A 21,324-nucleotide genomic window follows, 5' to 3' on the forward strand; every position below is an offset into this window, starting at 1 on the left:
TCTGGTAGCTGAATCAGAGCCCCAAAACATATGAGTGTCAAACCACTAATATTAAAAATTACAATTTTATTAATTATCCATTAAAAATATTTGCATAAATACACAACAGAGTACAGGAACAAAAATAAGTGGCAGACTGACTCCTCACAATTTCCATATGTTGCTGCATGGCAAGTGACATGACACTCAACAAGTACTTAATGTTTCAAAAAAATTGTAATCCTGCATATTTTACATACCCCAGAGTGCACATTGCTTTGTAAGCACAATAGCCCAATGAAACCACACAAGGGATTCATGGCAGGAAAACAAGCACATTTAACCCTCTTGACAATGCCTGCAACCACTAAAACATTCTCCACCAGAGATATACCATGTGGGGGCCTCAGAGGAATAATGCGCCCTGCATATAATTCATCATTTAGCAAATGAACGTTGTGAGCCGCCATGCACCCCCCCGAGGAAGCAGGGCGAAACGTGCGCGTCGGGTGACAGGGCTCCTAGTCCATCTTCACATGCTGCTGGGATCCGTGTAGTGTGTGCATGGCGGCTCACTGGACAATAGGTTTTCTGCACCAGACAAATACCTTAACAGAGACCTTCCACTTGCATAAAAAAAATAAAAATAAATTGCATATTTATTGCTTGGTGTAAATGTCGCTGTTTTCCTGAATCCGGCGATGTTTTTCTTTTGTACCTGTGCTTTTCCATTCCGGAGATACGGCCCCCTCTTCCTTCTATATAAATCTACTCTTGTAAGCCAAGTAGGTGTGGTCATCAAGGAAACACTCACAGAGACGTGTTGAAGGCCACGCCCATGACTAGATTTATAGACAAGGAAGGGGAGGCCATATCTCAGGAATGGAAAGGTGCAGAAACAAAAGAAAAACAGCACTGGATTCCGGAGGACAGTGGCATTTACACAAAGTAAAGTAATTACATATTTCTGACATTACTTAATTTGTCATCACATGTTAGACCTACGGTACTCACCTTTGCCACCAACATCTGTTGTTGGTTCTCGATCTGCTGCTGTTGGCGTGAGGCCATGTCCTGCAGCTCTGAAAGAGTCAGCTCCACTCTTGGGTTACCCACCTAAGTAAGGGAAAAAAAATTAAGCTCTGATATATATAATGTTTGTAAAGCGCTGTGGAATTAATGGGACTATATAACTGAGTAAAATGAATCCAATATATAAAGCTCAAGTGTGTGTATGTATGTGTGTGTGTATGTCTGGGATTGGCATCCGCACCCTCGCAGCTACAGCCAAAAAATTGGCACAGTCACGAGTCTGGACCCCGAGAGCATCCTAGGCTATGTTGTGAGGCGAAATTTTAACCCCGCGCGTTCCAATTCACCAAACAATTTTGCCCCTATCTACTTAATGGGGAAAAAGTGTGTGTATCAAGCCCTGCCCCTCATTATGATGTCATAATGGTTGCCATGGCGACGCTGATGTCATCATAGGTTGCAAGCCCCGCCGCTCACTATGATGTCATAATGGTTGACTATGGGAAGGAGGATGTGTGATGGGACTATGGGATGGCGGATATGTATGATGGGTATATGGGCACGGGACTATGGGATGGCGGATATGTATGATGGGTATATGGGCACGGGACTATGGGATGGCAGATATGTATGACGGGTATATGGGCACGGGACTATGGGATGGCGGATATGTATGATGAGTATATGGGCACTCAACTATGGGATAGAGGATATGTATGATGGGTATATGGGCACGGGACTATGGGATGAAGGATGTGTGATGGGTATATGGGCACGGGACTATGGGATGGCAGATATGTATGACGGGTATATGGGCACGGGACTATGGGATGGCGGATATGTATGATGAGTATATGGGCACTCAACTATGGGATAGAGGATATGTATGATGGGTATATGGGCACGGGACTATGGGATGAAGGATGTGTGATGGGTATATGGGCACGGGACTATGGGATGAAGGATGTGTGATGGGTATATGGGCACGGGACTATGGGATGGAGGATATGTATGATGGTTATATGGGCATGGGACTATGAGATGAAGGATGTGTGATGGGTATATGGGCACTCGACTATGGGATGGCGAATATGTATGATGGTTATATGGTCATGGGACTATGGGATGGAGGATGTGTGATGGGTACATGGGCATGGGACGGAGGATGTGTGATGGGTATATGGGCACTCGACTATGGGATGGGGATGGAGGATATGTATGATGGGTATATGGGCATGGGACTATGGGATGGAGGATGTGTGATGGGTATATGGGCATGGGACTATGGGATGGAGGATGTGTGATGGGTATATGGGCATGGGACTATGGGATGGAGGCTGTGTGATGCGTATATGGGCATGGGACTATGGGATGGAGGATGTGTGATGGGTATATTGGCACGGGACTATGGGATGGAGGATATGTATGATGGGTATATGGGCATGGGACTATGGGATGGAGGATGTGTGATGTGTATATGGGCACAGGACTATGGGATGGAGGATATATATGATGGGTATATGGGCACGGGCCTATGGGTTGGTGGATATGTATGATGGGTATATGAGAACTGGACTATGGGATGGAGGATATGTATGATGGGTATATGGGCATGGGACTATGAGATGAAGGATGTGTGATGGGTATATGGGCACTCGACTATGGGATGGAGGATATGTATGATGGGTATATGGGCATGGAACTATGAGATGAAGGATGTGTGATGGGTATATGGGCACTCGACTATGGGATGGCTAATATGTATGATGGGTATATTGGCATGGGACTATGGGATGGAGGATGTGTGATGGGTATATGTGCACTCGACTATGGGATGGAGGATGTGTGATGGGTATATGGGCACTGGACTATGGGATGGAGGATATGTATGTTGGGTATATGGGCACAGGCCTATGGGATCGTGGATATTTATGATGGGTATATGGGCACGGGACTATGGGATGGAGGATAATTATAATTTGCTATAACTAACCCACAGTTAGTTACTATGCCCGGGCAGCGCCGGGCTCTTCAGCTAGTAAATAAATAAAAATATAGTTAAAGTTGCTATTATACAAAAACATACATAGAAAATATATCAAATCATGGCTGACCTCGAAATCCAAGTGATGGAAGCAAAAATTCAGATTGCATGCACATGATGTCATATCATATACACCCTGCCAACCTGCAGACACCATGCACAGAATCGGTACTAGGTCCCTTTAATTCCGTGTAATCTAATTTTGACCTTTTCCAAAATAAGACAACGTAATAATCCAAGTTGAGTAAAAAGAAAAGGATTTCCGTATTGAGATAAAGTCAGGTAGACAGGAAATCGCAGACATCCCGAAAAATCTGGTTCTTATTATAGCACAATCTCAAGAGCATACGGCGAACCAGGGCAGAGTCAAAGGGTCCAGATATACGGTATATACATCACCAGTGCTGTGTATGGAAGATTCTACTAGTCATGCTGGGACTTATGGTGCAACCAGAACCATCGTTCCGCAGAGTAATACTTCTATGGCTCTGTGCACAATTCTCGCCGGTTCACAAAAACGTGGAACAGTCATAAAATTATATGATGTTAATATTAAATAATCAATCAAGAAAACTAAACATAACTAACACAGTCTAAAAAAAAACGATCTGTGTGCAAGGAGCTTCTGTGATGGAGCACCCGGGGTGGAGTGAATTCTGCTCCTACACTGACATAAAAGCTTCAAATACTTTCGGATTAGGTTCCCTATTCATATCAATGGGAAACTACACCTATAGTGTGCATGGGTGGTTTTTTGCCACGTCACTTCTTCAGGGGTATACATTACATTTCTTAGTGATTTGGTTTTAAAGAGATTTTTTTTCTGGTTGAAACATCTACGTCAACAAAAGCGGTGTGAACGTGTCCATAGGGTATGTTTATATAAAGCGACCGAGCTGCGGTCATTTCCAAAAAATTGATGCAAAAACTAAGCGTTTCTCCGCAATTTTGGAAAATCCCATTCAAAAGACATTGCATGATAGCATCATGACTCTCCGCTGAGAACAGTGGCGCTGTGGACACTTCCGAGGCCGCAATCTCAACGCTTCATCGACCTTGTCCTCTAGAAACAACGTTCCTAGCGGGGAGAACAGCTTCGCGATATCCAACAGATACAATCAGAGTACAACTCAGAGGAGCGATTACCCCACGGATAATACCCACTGGACTAGAATTTGCAACTTGCCCTTTTCGGAGAGCCTAAAAGACGGTGCAAAATCTACATAGATGCACAGTTTCATGGAGGGGGAAAAAAATTATTAAAAGGAAAATAAGCCGCTCCCTATATACCGTGATTCAGTTACATATAAGAGTAGAGGCATACAAAGGTAAAGAACACAAAGATGTAGGAAGAAAAGCACCAAATATAGTCGCCCATTATTCGAACGCACGGAATGCGGCGCACGATACAACATTCTTCTGTTTAACCCCTCAACAGCCAAACACCTTCCAAATCCCTCACATTCTTCATGCTCTCATCCCTGGGGTGCACTCTACATCCTTCCTGGAAGTGAAGGGGTTACAGGAGTGCGCCCAAATCCCGCAGCACAATTAGTGTAAGAGGCAGCAGGAAATCCTCTTAATTCGTTCAGCATTAGAGGCGCAGAGACAATGCGCTGCCACCCACTCTCCAGCCTGAAGGAAAGCAGCAGAGATACACGGCCGGGCGGTGTATGGGAATTGGGATGGGGGTGAACCTGTAGCTTGATGAGCTGCGCTTTCCTCCTCGCCCACATCGTGGTAGGATGGATATCGGGGGGAGGATGCTCGCAGACCGAGGTCTTGCTGAGTGACTGCAGGCGCTGAGGCAGGTGTTGCTCTCGAGGAGTGTGCACGAGTGACAGGCGACAGGTACGTGCCTGGGAGCGTCTCACGTCCCAATGAGAGCGCATCTCTGGTGTAATCCTACACATTCCCACAGCTTAACACCAGGCCCCTAACATTAGATCCTCCCTTTCCAAAGCCACAAAAAAAAATATAAAAATAATAAGCAGCAGGCTCAGCCCTCACACAGGATATAAGGGAGAATTTACACAGGCTCATAAGGAAAAGTGAAAACAAGACTCTTCAGAATTAAAGGGAGTCTTCTCGGTCCCCCCAAAATCTGCATTAAAGTAGTTGCAGGTTCTACCAAGAGGAGCCAAAGCCCTTTGAATTGTTCTTTATTCCTATGTGCAAAAAAGGTGCTTAGAGCACTCTGGGCGGGGCAATGCACTCTGGGTTATGGTGGGCGGGGCTGAGCGGTATGCCACAGTTTTTCTGACCCCACCCACAGTGCTACAAGAGCCTTATATAGATACGAAAATACAGAACATTTCCTCCAAAACTATGCAGACTATTTTTTTTTATTTGAAGGTATGGCTCCTCTTAGCGCAAGTTTCCCTACGATGTAAAATCCGAGTGCGGCTGTGGCTCGTGACACAATCGGAGGAAGAGACGCGGGTCTTCTCATTGTGCGTCAACACCGATCTCAGGCTTGATGGAAAATATGGACACACCCTTCATTCAGCTTTGTAAGGGGTCATCATGGGATCACAGAATCACGAGTCCGACTCAATCAACTTTTAACCAGTTCCATCCAAGCAATAAATGGTGCAGCAACTATGTTGGTTTAAAGGAGAACTTAAAGGGATTCTCCAGTGAAGATAGGTTACATTATCTATCCACAGGAAAGACGATTACTTCTAGATTGGTGGGGGTCACACCGCTGGGAACCGCATTGATCAGCAGAGCAAGGCACTTTCACCCCCACTATAATGGAGCAGTAGAGCGCATGCTCCGCCACAGCTCTGTTTATTTTCTATGGGGGTGCTGGTTAATGAATGGGCCAGCGGTTGAGCATGTGGTAAAAGTCGGTGAGGGTCACAGGGGTCGAACCCTTATCAATATAGAAGTTATCACTTATGCTTCCCATTTTTTATAATTGCACCAAGTCAATTAAAATAAAAATGAAGAATGCAATCAATTAAAAAAAAAATCATGGCTGTGCAGCTCTGTGCATCTCCGTGGTAACAGACTACAAACAAATCCTACGTAGTCGGATTTTACAGTCATATGTATCGGATTCCGACTTCTTTATAGCATACATTTGCAGGTCGGTAAAGTGCAGGGGGCCAGATTGAAACTACTATGACTGCAGGTAGTGTTACCATGGTGACACATTGGTCTGCATGGGAGATGTAGATGCAAAGCTACAGATTTTTTATTACATCCATTTTAAGAGTTAGTTTAATTTTTCTTGCATCAGAATGATAAAATCCTCTAAATACGGCAATGTATTTAAAATACCCTTTAAATCTATTAGCGGTGTGTATTCGTAATCAAGAAGACAACATCCTATTGTAATGTTTTCTACGGTATCGACCCATCAGGCATCTATAGAGTTAAGTGTGGTGTATGTGTTGGCTTTTGTCCTGTGCGTATGGGTGTGTATGTGTGGGTGGGTGTACAGTGTTCTATCCCTTTGTTAGAAGGACTCAGAGTAATAGAATATTAGCTGGAGAATTTCTTATACCCCCTTGTGTTTATTACAGTCATTCCAGCAATGTGGGTAGTGCCACCCCCTACTGACAGGACCCTCTGATCCACGACATCACTCACATCTGGAGAGCCACATGCGGCCGGGGATGGGCAGCACACACAAACACACAGCGCCTCCAGGGAACCGTCACTTTACAAAACACAACATATTAAAGAAGATTTTAAACTATGGCTCACAAAAGAAAGTTCTCAATTGAAGAGACTTACCAAGAGTTATTGTTTTAATTTTTACTTCATAAATCAATAGCGTACATGAGAAAAGTGAAACATAGTACGGTAATATATCTTATCAGAGAAATCTGCTTCTTTCACTCCCAATTCCTGCATAAAACTGTATTTAGTAAAGACAGTTGGCGCTTTTAAAATTCTATGGAGGGGAAGAGCTAGAGGCTGACAGACATTCTGCTGCAATTTCCATAGCACTTTATAAGCACCAACTGTCATCTCCCATCTCATTAACAGGAAAGTCTGTATTCATTGATGACAGATTTCGCCTATGAACTGAGAATGTTGAGAACGAAAGAACAATCCTGGAGGAGAAAGAAGCAGATTTCTCTGATAAGATACAGCGGGTGAATTAAGTATTGAACACATCACCAATTTTCCAAGTAAAAATATTTCTAAAGGTGCTATTAACATGAAATGCTCATCAGATGTCAGCAATAACCCATCTAATCCATACAGGAAAAGAAACCAAACCATAGATAACAGAAATGTATGTAATGTGTAATAACGAGAAGTGACACAATGAAAAATTATTTAACACTTTTACCGAAATTTATTTAATACATTGTACAAAATCCTTTGACGTCTCCTTTAAGGAGAAACTAGTTGCAGGCATTGCTCAGGTGTGATTTTGGCCTATTCTTTCACACAAACACTCTTCACATCCTGAAGGCTCTGTGTTCTCCTTCCATGAACACTGAGCTTTAGTTCCTTCCATACATTTTCTATTGGATTCAGGTCAGGTGATTGCTCAGCCATTCTAGCAGCTTTATTTTCTTTCTGCGAAACCAATTGAGAGTTTCCGTGGCTGTGCTTGGGATCATTATTTTGCTGAAATGTTCACCCTTGTTTCATTTTCATCATCCTGGTATATGGCAGTAGATTTTTTTCAATAATGTCTCGGTACATTTGTCCATTCATCCTTCCTTGAATTATAAGAAGTTTGTCAGTGCCGTATGCCGAATAACAGTCCAACACCATGATGTTCCCACCTCCAAACTTCACTGTTGGTATGGTATTCAGTGGTGATATTCAGTGCCTTTTGGCCTCCAAACATGGCATGTATTATGGCATCCAAAAAGTACGTTTATTGTCATCTGACCAGACTATATTTTCCCAGTATTTCACAGGCTTTACTAAATTTTGTTGAACAAACTTTAAAACACGCTTGAACATGCTTTTTGTTCAGCATTGCAGTCTTCTATGGTGAGCGTGCATACAGTCCATGGAGGTTGAGTACATTACTTATAGTTTTCTTTGAAACAACTGTACTTGCTGATTCCAAGTCTTTCTGGAGCTCTCCATAGCTGGTCACTAGCTCTTGGACAACTCTTCTGATAATTCTTTTCACATCTATGTCTGAAATAATGAGTGGAGGACTTGGTCATTGGTGATTTATGGTGAAATGATGCGCTTTCCACTTGCGGATTACCGTATGACCCTAACAGAGCTCAATGGAACCTTTAGTAGTTTAGAAATTCTTCTGTAACCAATGCCATCAGTATTTTTTCCAACAATAAGGTTGTGAAGGTCTTGAGACAGCCCACTGGTTTTACCCATCATGAGAGGCTTCTTGTGTGGCACCTTGATAATGAGATCCATTTTTATAGGCCAGGAGTTGAACCAGCTTTTATTATTTGTCACTAAGTGGCAGGATTGTTTTCTAAAAACCGGACGACTTCCCAGAAAACGTGCGTTTTTGCCGTTTTGCGTTTTTCATGTCAATAGACCCTTAAGAAAATACATTTACTTAGAAAATTAGTGACATGTTCAATACTTATTTCACCAGCTGTATATTACAAATTAGCTTATTTTCTCGTGTGCTATTGGTAAGAAACAAATCAATAAATAAAATTACAGCTACCCTTTAATAGTTTATGGGTCAATAACCAATGATGCCCTTAAATTCTAAGGATGTAATTAACTGCCCGAAGCACGAGCCAGGAAATTAATTTGCAGCTCTGGGTGACTACACCAGCAATTAACGCTTGCTGCAAAGCAATTTTTTATATGAGTAGCCAATATGGGTATGTGATTGGTGCCAAGCTCTAAGACGCACCCATGGGTCTAGAAAGGTATGTACCAAAAGGGCCCAACCTCTTCAAGACCTAATAACTACCGTATATAAAACATGTGGTGTGCACAGCCGTGCACTAGACCCGCAGCCATAAGTATGGGAAAATTAGCCTGAGCATATAGCAGCCATTACCAGGCCACAGATCAGAAGTAACAGCTACTTTATGAACAAAAGGTCTGCTTTAGTGGCTCTCCGTTCTGGATTATAAGTGGCGATCGAAGTGGAGAAACCCCTCATTGTATCGTCCATATGCTCTAATAGGGCATATAGACAGTTTTTGCCTTGATGGGGGCAACCCCTTTATAAGGCAGGTTGTATACAATTGCACTCTAGGATTTTTAGCCATGCGGCCATTGAGAAAGACATTCATCATTGCTGGGTAATATAAATGTCTTCTCCATAGAGGTCTTGCAAAACACACAGTGACATCTAGGATGGCCGCGGTCAATCATGTTGGGGGCCACTGCTGTTTACATGGGGAGTAATATGCTGAATGCGGCATTCTTCTGCTGCTGACTAAGAGTTAACAGCTTATTAACACTCCATGGCGGTGTGAGGGAGGTCAGGAGAATGACCCAGAAGCCTGGCCAGATCTCCTCATATACCAGGCACATGTGCAGGGATTTTCGGATTATGTGCTTTCAGAAACTGATGCAAATGTTATGGGTTACAGTGAATCATGGGGTCACGGTTATTCATACAGGTAGGTTATCATGGCATCAATACGGTATCACCAACGCGACATCTAATCTATTAATCTATAGATGCAGAAAGTTTCATCCTTATATGTAGATACAAAATCTGTATGTCGCATTACAAATATGGAGTAAAAGTTTTTAATAAGTTAATTAAAGGAATTGTCAAAAGATAGAAAAAAATGTCTTCTTAATATCATACAATTCCTTTAAATCCCACCCCTTGGACTTGCTTCGCAAAGCTCAGAGTCCGAACGGTAGTCTCTCCTGCTAGCACACAGCGATTGTCCGTTTCCCGTAAGAGTATTTAATGGAAGCAGTCAGTCACCGTGTCCAAATATGGAAGGCCACTCTCTGGACTCACTACGTCTGACAAGAGGGGCCGTGTTACTTGCCTCTACTCTTTCTCTTTAAGCCTGCTTTCTCTGTTGCTTGGGGCCATTGTCACCTAATGCACACCTCTGATGTTAAGCTCATAGGCCACCAAAAACAGCTGGCATCCACACAGCTATCATGGACTGCAGGTCTGCTCTACGACTCTCTTGCAAAACCAGCTCTGCCTTGGACCTTGTGACAAACCCAGCTCAGTTACATTACTAGTCAATTCTGCCACACTGCAGGCCACATCTGTCTTGGACGTGGAGGCTCACCCAGCCTTACCACACAATTGTACCAACTCTGCATTGGACTCTGTCACACTATATTGCAGACTCAACTCTGCCGTACTGCTGTGAAAACTCTGGTACTTCACTGTGTAACTCTGCTATATAATTATGCATCTCGGCACTGGTTCTTCAATGCTGATGGAAATTATGCTACATCGCCAGACCAGCTCTGCCTAATCTCAGCTGGTTTATCAGTTCCTTTATTCCTGTAGGAAGTACAACACTGTCACACCCGCTGCCGTAATCTCAACTCTGATGCATGGGATCTTGTGATTCCCATTGTCTCCTACTGTTTCCATTCTGCCACCATTGCTTCAGGTGTTTATCTGGATCTCCCTGCTGCACCAGGTCCGTGCTACAGTCCGTGCTACATAAAACTGCTCATCCAGACAAATGGTTGTTGGGATCCATCTGAGACATAATCTGGAGACAGAAAGATTTGTTTGGGCACTACTTGTATTAAAAGTTCAGGTAGTACGGCAACAGATTATCTTGGGTATTTTACTACAAAAATATATGGCAATTATCCAAGAGGATAAAAACATTTACTCACTAATCAGTTCCAACAAGGCAGAGAAATGAATTTGAGGCCCGAGCTTCACGAGACATTACCTCAAGCATGTTTGCCGGGCAGACGAGAAATTACAGGTTATGTTCAAGTGTTCTCATCCCCTGCCTGAAAGTAGCCGAAGATAGAGGAAGATATCCGAGAAGGAGATTAATGTACTGACACAGATTCTCGGAGTATGGGAGCATCTACTACACGGTCCTTCTCGTCTCTAAACCAAGGATGGGAATGGATCAGCAAAATTGGAAAAAAGGAAAACCTTGCCCTTTTCTTCTCTCCTCCTTGGTAGGAACTAATTCCGAGGTGAGGAAACATGGTACACACGGTATAAAAGATGGGAGTTTAGGGAATCCAAAGTGCCCCAAAGTAGACGAGGACTTTAATCAGCAAACGGAGACCAAAACTTGGACGTGAATTTCTTTTTCTGTCAATGTCCAACTTTTCAGCCATACACCGCTGGAAAGTTGCATATTTTGGACTGAAACGAATTGTGAAGCCAGCCCGACCAGTGGAGGAGGAAACAGGCTTCATCTTCCTGATACTGTTACTTTGTCTACGTCTACCAAAGTGACACAGTTGGTTCCACTGGAACAAGATAAGATGGTATAATATGGGCTTCAAACTCTTCCAAGTCACTTTTACACTGGGACTTTAGGGTAAAAGAACAAATGATGCAGTTAAATTATCTATGTGTATCAATAACAGTAAGAAGAAAACATTGGAGTGAAGAGAAATAATATGGCCGTCTTTAAAGTTGCATGTGTTCATTGAGATAATCACAAATGTGAAAATAATTTAAAAATCGTAGAACGGAGCTTGTAATTAAGAGACAAAGAAATATCTCCAGTTACAGCCACACTGCCCCACAAAACAGACACATCCAGAAACACGCAGCGTAGTCAGCCAGCTTACAGTCAACACCACTGTTGTATGCAGCTATATACTGTCCGAAGAACGGTGCCACAAAGACTGATACTAAAATACTGTACAATTAATAGGACATCATTAATCCCAAATGGATAGTCATGACCAGGGCTGTGGAGTCGGTAAGCCAAACCACCGAATCAGACTCCTCAATTTCCCTGACTCCCAACACCAAAGCCCTGCTTCACTACTGAGCATGTACATAAAGTGCAGCACAGATTCATCTCATCTACAACTCCACAGCACCAGTCACTACTGAGCATGTACATAAAGTGCAGCACAGATTCATCTCATCTACAACTCCACAGCACCAGTCACTACTGAGCATGTATATAAAGTGCAGCACAGATTCATCTGATCTATGACTCCACCGCACTGGTCACTACTGAGCATATACATAAAGTGCAGCACAGATTCATCTCATCTACGACTCCACAGCCCTGGTCACTACTGAGCATGTATATAAAGTGCAGCACAGATTCATCTGATCTACGACTCCACAGCACTGGTCACTACTGAGCATGTACAAAAAGGGCAGCACAGATTCATCTCATCTACGACTCCACAGCACTGGTCACTACTGAGCATGTACATAAAGCACAGATTCATCTCATCTACATCTCCACAGCACTGGTCACTACTGAGCATGTACATAAAGCACAGATTCATCTCATCTATGACTCCACAGCACTGGTCACTACTGAGCATGTACATAAAGTGCAGCACAGATTCATCTCATCTACAACTCCACAGCACTGGTCACTACTGAGCGTGTACATAAAGTGCAGCACAGATTCATCTCATCTACAACTCCACAGCACTGGTCACTACTGAGCATGTACATAAAGCACAGATTCATCTCATCTACATCTCCACAGCACTGGTCACTACTGAGCATGTACATAAAGCACAGATTCATCTCATCTACATCTCCACAGCACTGGTCACTACTGAGCATGTACATAAAGCACAGATTCATCTCATCTACAACTCCACAGCACTGGTCACTACTGAGCATGTACATAAAGGGCAGCACAGATTCATCTCATCTACAACTCCACAGCACTGGTCACTACTGAGCATGTACATAAAGTGCAGCACAGATTCATCTCATCTACAACTCCACAGCCCTGGTCACTACTGAGCGTGTACATAAAGTGCAGCACAGATTCATCTGATCTACATCTCCACAGCACTGGTCACTACTGAGCATGTACATAAAGTGCAGTACAGATTCATCTCATCTACATCTCCACAGCCCTGGTCACTACTGAGCATGTACATAAAGTGCAGCACAGATTCATCTCATCTACAACTCCACAGCACTGGTCACTACTGAGCATGTACATAAAGGGCAGCACAGATTCATCTCATCTACGACTCCACAGCACTGGCCACTACTGAGCACGTACATAAAGGGCAGCACAGATTCATCTCATCTACAACTCCACAGCACTGGTCACTACTGAGCGTGTACATAAAGGGCAGCACAGATTCATCTCATCTACATCTCCACAGCACTGGTCACTACTGAGCATGTACATAAAGCACAGATTCATCTCATCTACATCTCCACAGCCCTGGTCACTACTGAGCGTGTACATAAAGCACAGATTCATCTCATCTACAACTCCACAGCCCTGGTCACTACTGAGCGTGTACATAAAGGGCAGCACAGATTCATCTCATCTACATCTCCACAGCACTGGTCACTACTGAGCATGTACATAAAGCACAGATTCATCTCATCTACATCTCCACAGCCCTGGTCACTACTGAGCGTGTACATAAAGCACAGATTCATCTCATCTACAACTCCACAGTCCTGGTCACTACTGAGCGTGTACATAAAGGGCAGCACAGATTCATCTCATCTACATCTCCACAGCACTGGTCACTACTGAGCATGTACATAAAGTGCAGCACAGATTCATCTCATCTACAACTCCACAGCCCTGGTCACTACTGAGCGTGTACATAAAGGGCAGCACAGATTCATCTCATCTACATCTCCACAGCACTGGTCACTACTGAGCATGTACATAAAGCACAGATTCATCTCATCTACAACTCCACAGCCCTGGTCACTACTGAGCGTGTACATAAAGGGCAGCACAGATTGATCTCATCTACAACTCCACAGCACTGGTCACTACTGAGCATGTACATAAAGTGCAGTACAGATTCATCTCATCTACATCTCCACAGCACTGGTCACTACTGAGCATGTACATAAAGCACAGATTCATCTCATCTACATCTCCACAGCCCTGGTCACTACTGAGCGTGTACATAAAGCACAGATTCATCTCATCTACAACTCCACAGCCCTGGTCACTACTGAGCGTGTACATAAAGGGCAGCACAGATTCATCTCATCTACATCTCCACAGCACTGGTCACTACTGAGCATGTACATAAAGCACAGATTCATCTCATCTACATCTCCACAGCCCTGGTCACTACTGAGCGTGTACATAAAGCACAGATTCATCTCATCTACAACTCCACAGCCCTGGTCACTACTGAGCGTGTACATAAAGGGCAGCACATATTCATCTCATCTACATCTCCACAGCACTGGTCACTACTGAGCATGTACATAAAGTGCAGCACAGATTCATCTAATCTACAACTCCACAGCCCTGGTCACTACTGAGCGTGTACATAAAGGGCAGCACAGATTCATCTCATCTACATCTCCACAGCACTGGTCACTACTGAGCATGTACATAAAGCACAGATTCATCTCATCTACAACTCCACAGCCCTGGTCACTACTGAGCGTGTACATAAAGGGCAGCACAGATTCATCTCATCTACAACTCCACAGCACTGGTCACTACTGAGCATGTACATAAAGGGCAGCACAGATTCATCTCATCTACATCTCCACAGCACTAGTCACTACTGAGCATGTACATAAAGTGCAGTACAGATTCATCTCATCTATGACCCCACAGCACTGGTCACTACTGAACATGTACATAAAGTGCAGCACAGATTCATCTCATCTACGACCCCACAGCCCTGATCACTACTGAGCATGTACATAAAGTGCAGCACAGATTCATCTCATCTACAACTACACAGCACCAGTCACTACTGAGCATGTACATAAAGTGCAGCACAGATTCATCTCATCTATGACCCCACAGCCCTGGTCACTACTGAGCATGTACATAAAGTGCAGCACAGATTCATCTCATCTACAACTCCACAGCCCTGGTCACTACTGAGCGTGTACATAAAGGGCAGCACAGATTCATCTCATCTACATCTCCACAGCACTGGTCACTACTGAGCATGTACATAAAGCACAGATTCATCTCATCTACAACTCCACAGCCCTGGTCACTACTGAGCGTGTACATAAAGGGCAGCACAGATTCATCTCATCTACAACTCCACAGCACTGGTCACTACTGAGCATGTACATAAAGTGCAGTACAGAATCATCTCATCTACATCTCCACAGCACTGGTCACTACTGAGCGTGTACATAAAGCACAGATTCATCTCATCTACAACTCCACAGCACTGGTCACTACTGAGCAAGTACATAAAGGGCAGCACAGATTCATCTCATCTACATCTCCACAGCACTGGTCACTACTGAGCCTGTACATAAAGTGCAGCACAGATTCATCTCATATACGACCGCACAGCCCTGATCACTACTGAGCCTGTACATAAAGTGCAGCACAGATTCATCTCATCTATGACCCCACAGCCCTGGTCACTACTGAGCATGTACATAAAGTGCAGCACAGATTCATCTCATCTACGACTCCACAGCACTGGTCACTACTGAGCATGTACATAAAGTGCAGCACAGATTCATCTCATCTACAACTCCACAGCACTGGTCACTACTGAGCATGTACATAAAGTGCAGCACAGATTCATCTCATCTACAACTCCACAGCACTGGTCACTACTGAGCATGTACATAAAGTGCAGCACAGATTCATCTCATCTACAACTCCACAGCACTGGTCACTACTGAGCATGTACATAAAGTGCAGTACAGAATCATCTCATCTACATCTCCACAGCACTGGTCACTACTGAGCGTGTACATAAAGCACAGATTCATCTCATCTACAACTCCACAGCACTGGTCACTACTGAGCATGTACATAAAGTGCAGCACAGATTCATCTCATCTACAACTCCACAGCACTGGTCACTACTGAGCAAGTACATAAAGGGCAGCACAGATTCATCTCATCTACATCTCCACAGCACTGGTCACTACTGAGCATGTACATAAAGTGCAGCACAGATTCATCTCATCTACAACTCCACAGCACTGGTCACTACTGAGCATGTACATAAAGTGCAGCACAGATTCATCTCATCTACAACTCCACAGCACTGGTCACTACTGAGCATGTACATAAAGTGCAGCACAGATTCAGCTCAACTTAAAGCAGAGCTCTTTAGATCAGGAACAGAACAAACATTTATAGCACATTTCATAACGTTCTCAAATTATTCTGAAAACATTTACAGCACATCCTGCATTGTACTACTGAACGGAATTTATTACATTTTTTTTAGGAGTAGGTCCATTTTATACCGAGTCCAACTCCACAGCCCAGAGAGACGCTTTCTTTCTAAGGTGCTGAGACAGAACTCTTAAAGATCATTAGTAGAAAAAAGGGAAGAAAGTTCCAGCGCAAGGAATGGAAAATTAAAAATCCATTTTATTGTGCCAATGCATATTAAAATTCCAGCAGGTACAGCATATCAGTCGGATGACTGCAGAACAACGCGTTTCGACGCCTCGAGGCGTCGAAACGCGTTGTTCTGCAGTCATCCGACTGATATGCTGTACCTGCTGGAATTTTAATATGCATTGGCACAATAAAATGGATTTTTAATTTTCCATTCCTTGCGCTGGAACTTTCTTCCCTTTTTTCTACTATTGATTGACTGCCTAGTCAAATCCGTGCGCAGGATTTGGATCCTACCAGCAAGGCAGTGCGGTGAGCTGGATTATTCTGTTCTTTTACTTAAAGATCATTGGTTCACCAATGAGATATCGAGAGATAGCCACAGAGGGAGCGAGAGATAGCCACAGAGGGAGCGAGAGATAGCCACAGAGGGAGCGAGAGATAGCCACAGAGGGAGCGAGAGAAAGCCACAGAGGGAGCGAGAAAGTAAAATATAGAGTAAACAGGTCTGAAATACAGAAGATAGATAATAATAATAATAATAAATTTTATTTTTATAGCGCCGACATATTCCGCAGCACTTTACATTTCAGAGGGGATTTGTACAGACAATAGACATTACAGCATAACAATAATCACATACAGTAGATTATAGCAAATACCAAGAGGAAAGAGGGCCCTGCTCGCAAGCTTACAGTCTATGAGGAAAGAGGTAGACACGAAAGGTGGGTGGTAACAGTTGCCCTGATTGTATGGACCAGCCATAATGTTAGGTGTGTGACAGTACGGACACAGAGGGCTAATGGATGCATAAAGCATGTGGGAGAATGATGCGGGGAACCTGGTTATGGTAAGACTTTTGGCTCTGCCACACAGGGATAGATTAGGTTAATGTGTTGAGGCGATAGGCCAGTCTGAATAAATGCGTTTTCAGGACACGCTTAAAATTGTGGGGATTGGGGACTAATCGTATTGACCTGGGAAGTGCATTCCAAAGAATTGGCGCGGCACGTGTAAAGTCTTGGAGACGGGAGTGGGAGGTTCTGACTATTGAGGATGCTAACCTCAGGTCATCAGCAGAACGGAGGGCGCGGGTAGGGTGGTATACTGAAACAAGGGAGGAGATGTAGGGTGGTGCTGAGCCATGGAGGGCTTTGTGAGTGAGGGTAATAAGTTTATACTGAATTCTGGAGTGGATGGGTAGCCAGTGTAATGACTGGCACAAGGTAGAGGCATCGGTGTAACGATTGGTGAGGAATATGATCCTGGCTGCAGCATTTAAGACAGATTGGAGAGGGGAGAGTTTGGTAAGAGGGAGACCGATTAGAAGAGAGTTACAATAGTTGAGACGAGAATGAATAAGAGAAACAGTAAGAGTTTTTGCAGAGTCAAAGGTAAGAAAAGGTCGAATTCTAGAAATGTTTTTGAGGTGCAGATGACAAGAGCGAGCCAGTGATCGAATGTGGGGGGCAAAGGAAAGCTCGGAATCAAGTATGACCCCAAGACAGCGGGCCTGTTGCTGGGGAGTAATAGTGGAACCACACACAGAAATGGCAATGTCGGGTATAGGTACATTAGTAGAGGGAGGAAACACCAGGAGTTCAGTCTTTGACAGGTTCAGTTTCAGATATGGTGAGGACATGATATTAGACACAGCGTTTAGACAATCGCCGGTGTTTTCTAGAAAGGCTGGCGTGATGTCAGGAGAAGAAGCGTATAATTGGGTGTCATCAGCATAGAGATGGTACTGGAAACCAAATCTACTGATTGTTTTACCAATAGGGGCAGTGTACAAGGAGAAGAGGAGGGGGCCTAGAACCGATCCTTGGGGGACCCCAACAGTAAGGGGAAGATGAGAGGAGGAGGAACTGGCAAAAGATACAGTAAAGGAGCGGTCGGAGAGATAGGAGGAGAACCAGGAGAGAACGGTATCCTTGAGGCCAATGGAACGGAGCATAGTGAGGAGGAGCTGATGATCCACAGTGTCGAATGCTGCAGAGAGATCCAAGAGAACTAGCATGGAGTAGTGACCATTTGATTTAGCTGTTAGCAGATCATTAGAGACTTTAGTGAGGGCCGTTTCAGTGGAGTGTAAAGAGCGGAAACCGGATTGGAGAGGGTCGAGAAGAGAGTTTTCTGAGAGATAGCGGATAAGACGGGAGTGGACCAGGCGTTCCAGGAGTTTAGAGATGAAGGGAAGATTAGAGACAGGTCTATAGTTAGCGGCACAGTTTTGGTCGAGGGATGGTTTTTTAAGTAGTGGATGTATGATGGCATGCTTAAATGAGGAGGGAAAAATACCAGAAGAGAGAGAGAGGTTAAATATTTTAGTTAGGTGAGGGGTGACAGCAGGGGAAAGGGACTGGAGGAGCTGTGACGGAAATGGGTCACTGGTGCAAGTAGTTGGGCGAGAAGATGCAAGGAGCCTGCTTACTTCTTCTTCTGTGACTGGTTCAAAATCAGAGAGTGAGTTAGATGCAGTGGGGGAGGGAGGACAGTGCATGGTATGAGGTGATTGGGAGATAATTTCCTGTCGGATCTGGTCAATTTTTTCTTTGAAGTAATTGGCCAGATCGTCAGCTCGGAGCTCCGTGGTTGGGGCCTGTACTCTTGGATTGAGTAGAGAATGAAAAGTGTCAAAGAGACGTTTCGGGTTATTGGACAGTGAGGTGATGAGGGTGTTGAAATAGGTTTGTTTTGAGAGGTGAAGGGCAGTGTTGTATGTTCTAAGCATAAACTTAAAATGGATGAAATCTTCGGGTAGATTGGATTTTCTCCACAGACGTTCGGCGCACCTGGAGCACCGCTGCAGTAAACGTGTTTGCACCGTGTGCCAGGGTTGTCGCCGTCTGCGTTGTGGTGTTCTATTTATAGGGGGTGCAAATTCATCCAGGGAAGTTTGAAGTGTTTCATTGTAATGCTTCAATGCAGAATCAGGACATGAGAGGGAGGAGATAGGGGCCAATGAAGACTGCAAGTTCTTCATAAGTTTCTGGGTGTTAATGGCCTGTATGTTTCTATAAGTCTGGACAGTGGGGGTGACCTGAGCAGCCTGGCAGTTCTTGATAGAGAATGAAAGAAGATTGTGGTCAGAGAGCGGGAGAGGGGAGTTTGCAAAATCATCCACTGCACAAAGCCGAGAGAAGACCAAGTCGAGGGAGTTTCCGTCTTCATGCGTTGGAGAATTAGTAAGCTGCGAAAGGCCAAACGAGGAGGTTAGAGATAAAAGGTGAGTAGCAGATGGTGAGAGGGGAAGAGCAATGGGGATGTTGAAATCTCCCATGATGAGGGTAGGGATGTCACAGGAGAGAAAATGTGGAAGCCAAGTGGCAAAATGATCCAGGAACTGATGGGAGGGGCCGGGAGGACGATACACCACCGCCACTCGCATGGAGAAGGGGGTGTAGAGTCTGACGGCATGGACCTCAAAAGAAGGGAAGACAAGTGAGGGTACTTGAGGGATAACCTGAAAGGTACATTTTGGTGATAGGAGCAGACCAACGCCTCCACCAGCTCTACTGTCTGATCTTGGGGTATGAGAGAAGTGAAGCCCCCCGTATGAAAGAGCAGCAGCAGAGGTAGTGTCTGACTGCTGGATCCAGGTTTCAGTAAGAGCCAGGAGGTTAAGAGAATTAGAAAGGAAAAAGTCATGAATAAAGGAGAGTTTTTTACACACTGAGCGAGAATTCCAAAGTGCACAATTAAGAGAGACAGATGGCATGCAGGGAATATTAATAAGATTAGAGGGGTTTCTAAGTGTAGCAGTCGGGGGGTTTGACTCTCTATAACATGGGGGACCAGGGTTGGGAGCAATGTCTCCTGCGACTAGGAGAAGGAGGATAGAAAGAGTGAGCAGATGGTTAAGTGATTTGTGAGAGCGTCTCTGATGTCGAATGGTGGGACTGACTGGATCTGTGCAATTTAACAACGTGAAAAGAGCATGAGTGCTATACATAGGAGAGGAAAGAAGCGAGGGGCCAATGTGGATGGAGTGTAGAGAGTTAATGCCAGGGCGGTGGATGTGTGTGAATGCAGCGGCCAGGATATAAATTACACAAATGCATATGGTATATATTTGTTGTACTCCTAATGTACAGGGAGTAGATGTATATAAATGTCTTACCTGTCTCCTGCCCTGTCTAACATCCATGTTATAACTGCCAGTACTTTGATAAACTGTACTTCGATAAAGTGTGCATAAATGCCCCCTGCATAAATGCTATCCCCAAGCTATGTCTGAATATATAGGAGGATAAGACTTAGAACTTTTTTTTTTTTTTTTTGCCTCTCTCTCTTCTCGTTAATCAATCACACTAAATTGAGACACCAGGACCCAATAAAATGTTGTGGTCAAATAAACACATGTCCAGCACTACATGGATCATAAAGCACTTTGAAAAGTTTCTTGACCTCACAACATAAGGGGACAAGCAGAGTAAGTTGAAAAAAAACTATATACCATATATAAGCTTGCAGAGTTGAAAACACAGAGATAGCATTCAGGATTAACTGCTTGCTGACATTGAATGGAGACACAGGAGTGGATTCAGAGTAGAGACTGGAAAAGCTGGTTACCATATATAAGCTTGCAGAGTTGAAAACACAGAGATAGCATTCAGGATTAACTGCTTGCTGACATTGAATGGAGACACAGGAGTGGATTCAGAGCAGAGATTGGAAAAGCTGGTTACCAGATATAAGCTTGCAGAGTTGAAAACACAGAGATAGCATTCAGGATTAACTGCTTGCTGACATTGAATGGAGACACAGGAGTGGATTCAGAGCAGAGACTGGAAAAGCTGGTTACCATATATAAGCTTGCAGAGTTGAAAACACAGAGATAGCATTCAGGATTAACTGCTTGCTGACATTGAATGGAGACACAGGAGTGGA

General features: G+C 44.0%; 1 protein-coding gene across 3 annotated transcripts in view; it reads right to left on the bottom strand.

Moving 5' to 3' along the window:
- PPP1R13B (protein phosphatase 1 regulatory subunit 13B) overlaps nt 1-21,324 on the bottom strand; it is a 145,274-nt gene that overhangs the window by 33,842 nt on the left and 90,108 nt on the right. For 2 of the 3 annotated variants that reach the window (XM_073570165.1, XM_073570186.1), the window contains one exon: nt 994-1,095. In XM_073570165.1, the coding sequence (XP_073426266.1) occupies nt 994-1,095 (102 nt within the window). Of the gene's footprint in view, nt 1-993; nt 1,096-4,752; nt 4,963-21,324 lie in introns of those variants that run through there. The other variant, XM_073570175.1, reaches the window with a different exon arrangement.

This window comes from Dendrobates tinctorius, unplaced genomic scaffold (genome assembly GCF_039654945.1).
Source record: "Dendrobates tinctorius isolate UK_male_01 unplaced genomic scaffold, ASM3965494v1 ptg000006l, whole genome shotgun sequence".
In the NCBI taxonomy this organism is placed as follows: Eukaryota; Metazoa; Chordata; class Amphibia; order Anura; family Dendrobatidae; genus Dendrobates; species Dendrobates tinctorius.